Raw genomic sequence first — 2624 nt, forward strand, 5'->3', positions numbered from 1 at the left:
ATAGAATTTTTGATGATGTGTCATATAATAAATGAGGGAAGAGAAGAAGGTTGTATGTACATGAACCAACACCCTTTGCACAAGCTTCAATGTAGAATGAGAGAGCACCTTATTTATTATCTCACATTCTATTGGGCAAACTAGATACAACCCATTGGAGTTGTTGTATGTTAAGGTGTTGGTTGATGACATGGCATATTTTACCAACAAGCTAATATACAAACCGTTGGAGATACCCTAAGAAAAAAAGGCGAAGGCGTTCACCTTTTCTCGTGGCGTGGAAATCGGCATCGGTGTGGTATAACAGTTAGATGCGCCACCAATAAAGTGACCAGAGTAGGCCTATTTTCCTACTAGTGTACAAACTAGGCTGGCCCCGACTTATTACTAGCGTCGGCTTTTTACGGAACCCTACTATTCCTAAAAAGAGCACCGTACTAATAAGTCACGGTCAGGCCAGTACATGGGCCCCACGTATGAGCGAAAGGAGAGGAACCTCAGAACTGGACGGTGGACTGCAAGTTGATGGTAAAGAAATGTGAGGTTTGTTTTATAAAATGGCACTCACGATAGTACTATATATATAGTGGCCACAAAAGATGGTCATTCATCACATAGCCAGCTGTGTAGCCAAAGTTGAGAAACAATGGACGGGCACACCATCCTCTTGTGTATCACCCTCTCCATTCCTCTCATCATCTTTATGTTCAAAGGTCATGGGCGCAAGAATCTCCCGCCTGGTCCGCCGGGCCTGGTCTTCTTAGCCAAGATGTTGATGCATGGGGGGCCGCTCTATCATTTTGGCTCAGTACTTCGCAGCTTGCATGCCCGCCATGGCCCCATCATCTCCGTCTGCCTCGGGCGAACCTTCGTTTTCGTGGCCGACCGCCGCCTCGCGCATAGCGCCCTCATTAAGGGCGGCGGTAACTTCGACAGCCGCCCACCGCCGAACGATATGTTTCAGCTATTTTTAGGGGGTTCTATGGCCGCCTCTCCCCTTGGGGCCTACTTTCGTCTGGTCCGCCGCAACTTGCACCTGGAGGCACTCCACCCATCCCGCGTCAGGCTTTTTGCGCCGGCCAGGCAGCGCATCTGCGAAGCGTTCGTTGGCTCGCTGCGCCGCGAACGCGATGCATCATCCGAGAACATTGTTACGGTGAGGCCATTCTTGGCGCGCTATTTGTTCAATCTGCTCACGTGCATGTGCTTCGGCGTGACGCCTGGCCAGGAAGCGCTGGACGAGATGCAGCAGCTCCAGCTCCAGATTTCGGACGCCGTCAGCAGGTTCCCCATCTTCGAGGGCATCTTCGTCTATCAAATCACCAAGAGGCTACTGCGAAAGCGGTGGGTGGCGCTCCGGAAGAGGCAAATTGAGCTGATGCTACCGCTGATCCGCGCGCCCCGCGGCGGCTCCGAGGGCGACGGTGGCCCCCGATGCTACGCCGACTCCCTCCTGGAGCTGCGCGTGCCAGAAGAAGGGGACCGCCCGCTCAGGGATGAGGAGATGGTAAGCCTCTGCACCGAGTTCATGATGGCCTCAATGGACACTTCCCTGGCCTTGTTGGAGTGGATCATGGCGGACCTGGTAAAGCACCCCGACGTCCAAGCCAAGCTGTATGAGGAGGTGAGGGGCAAGCCTGAGCTCACTGAAGACGAGCTGCGCGGGAGCGGGATGCCATACCTCAAAGCCATCGTGATGGAGGGGCTGCGGCTGCACCCTGTGGCCCACTTAGTCTTCCCACATGGCGTGCAGAGCGACACAGAGATGGGTGGATACATGGTGCCCAAGGGCGCCGACATCAACTTCTTGGTGGGCGACTTTGGGCTCGATGAGACCGTGTGGACCGCGGCGAGGAAGTACCAGCCTGAGCGGTTCTTGCACGACCACGACGTGGACATCACCGGGACAAAGGAGATCAAGATGGCTCCTTTTGGTGCCGGCCGAAGGATGTGCCCGGGCTACGTGCTCGCCATACTGCACGCGGAGTACTTCGTGGGCAGCCTCGTGAGGGAGTTCCAGTGGCTGCCGCCAGCACAAGGTGAACAAGACACTATCGACATGACGGAGGAGCTAGCTGTGGCCATCAACATGAAGCACCCGCTCCGTGCTCGCATCATCCCAAGGGCTTAATTAGTTACTTCACGAGGATGACTAATAAATAAGAAACCACCTCCCGGCCTCTTAATTTGATCGCATCACATTTTTTTTTGAATAATGTTGTCTCCTCTTCAAAATTGTCTGTTAGCATAATAAAAACTGTCCTTTTGGTGTTTCGTTTCAGTTTTCAGTATACTGTAGCGGTTCAGCATATTTTCGGCAACACTCTCGAGTTCCGGCTCATGGTTGGCCGGAAAATATCCCCCAAACTCTTATCTGAGCAGTGATTTTGGGTACCAGCCAATATATTCGGATACAGCCCGGTATCCGCACTTCTTGCCAAACCACCAGAAATCTATGTACCGAGCAAGAAAATTCCCTTCATGTTTCTTGGGGTCTAGGGTTCGTATCGAAGCTGTGTTTATTCCTTTTTCACCTTATTTAGTTTAAAAATAAATAATAATAATAAATTGACGGTGCTATGGCGAGCTTACGCCGGCCTGAACCATTTTTCATTATCGCAGAT

At 52.1% G+C, this 2624-nt stretch overlaps 1 protein-coding gene across 1 annotated transcript; it reads left to right on the forward strand.

The window, feature by feature from the left end:
* The first annotated feature begins 629 nt into the window (after positions 1–629).
* LOC119341149 (cytochrome P450 89A2-like) lies at positions 630–2191 on the forward strand. The gene has a single exon (XM_037613022.1). It carries the CDS (start codon positions 647–649, stop codon positions 2129–2131), a length of 1485 nt encoding a protein of 494 aa, XP_037468919.1. The 5' UTR covers positions 630–646; the 3' UTR covers positions 2132–2191.
* Positions 2192–2624: the final 433 nt, after the last annotated feature.

Source organism: Triticum dicoccoides, chromosome 7B (genome assembly GCF_002162155.2).
Source record: "Triticum dicoccoides isolate Atlit2015 ecotype Zavitan chromosome 7B, WEW_v2.0, whole genome shotgun sequence".
In the NCBI taxonomy this organism is placed as follows: domain Eukaryota; kingdom Viridiplantae; phylum Streptophyta; class Magnoliopsida; order Poales; family Poaceae; genus Triticum; species Triticum dicoccoides.

Bases quoted from the DNA above. Each gene is read 5' to 3' on its own strand.
- LOC119341149 (XM_037613022.1), top strand. From the start codon at position 647: ATGGACGGGCACACCATCCTCTTGTGTATCACCCTCTCCATTCCTCTC.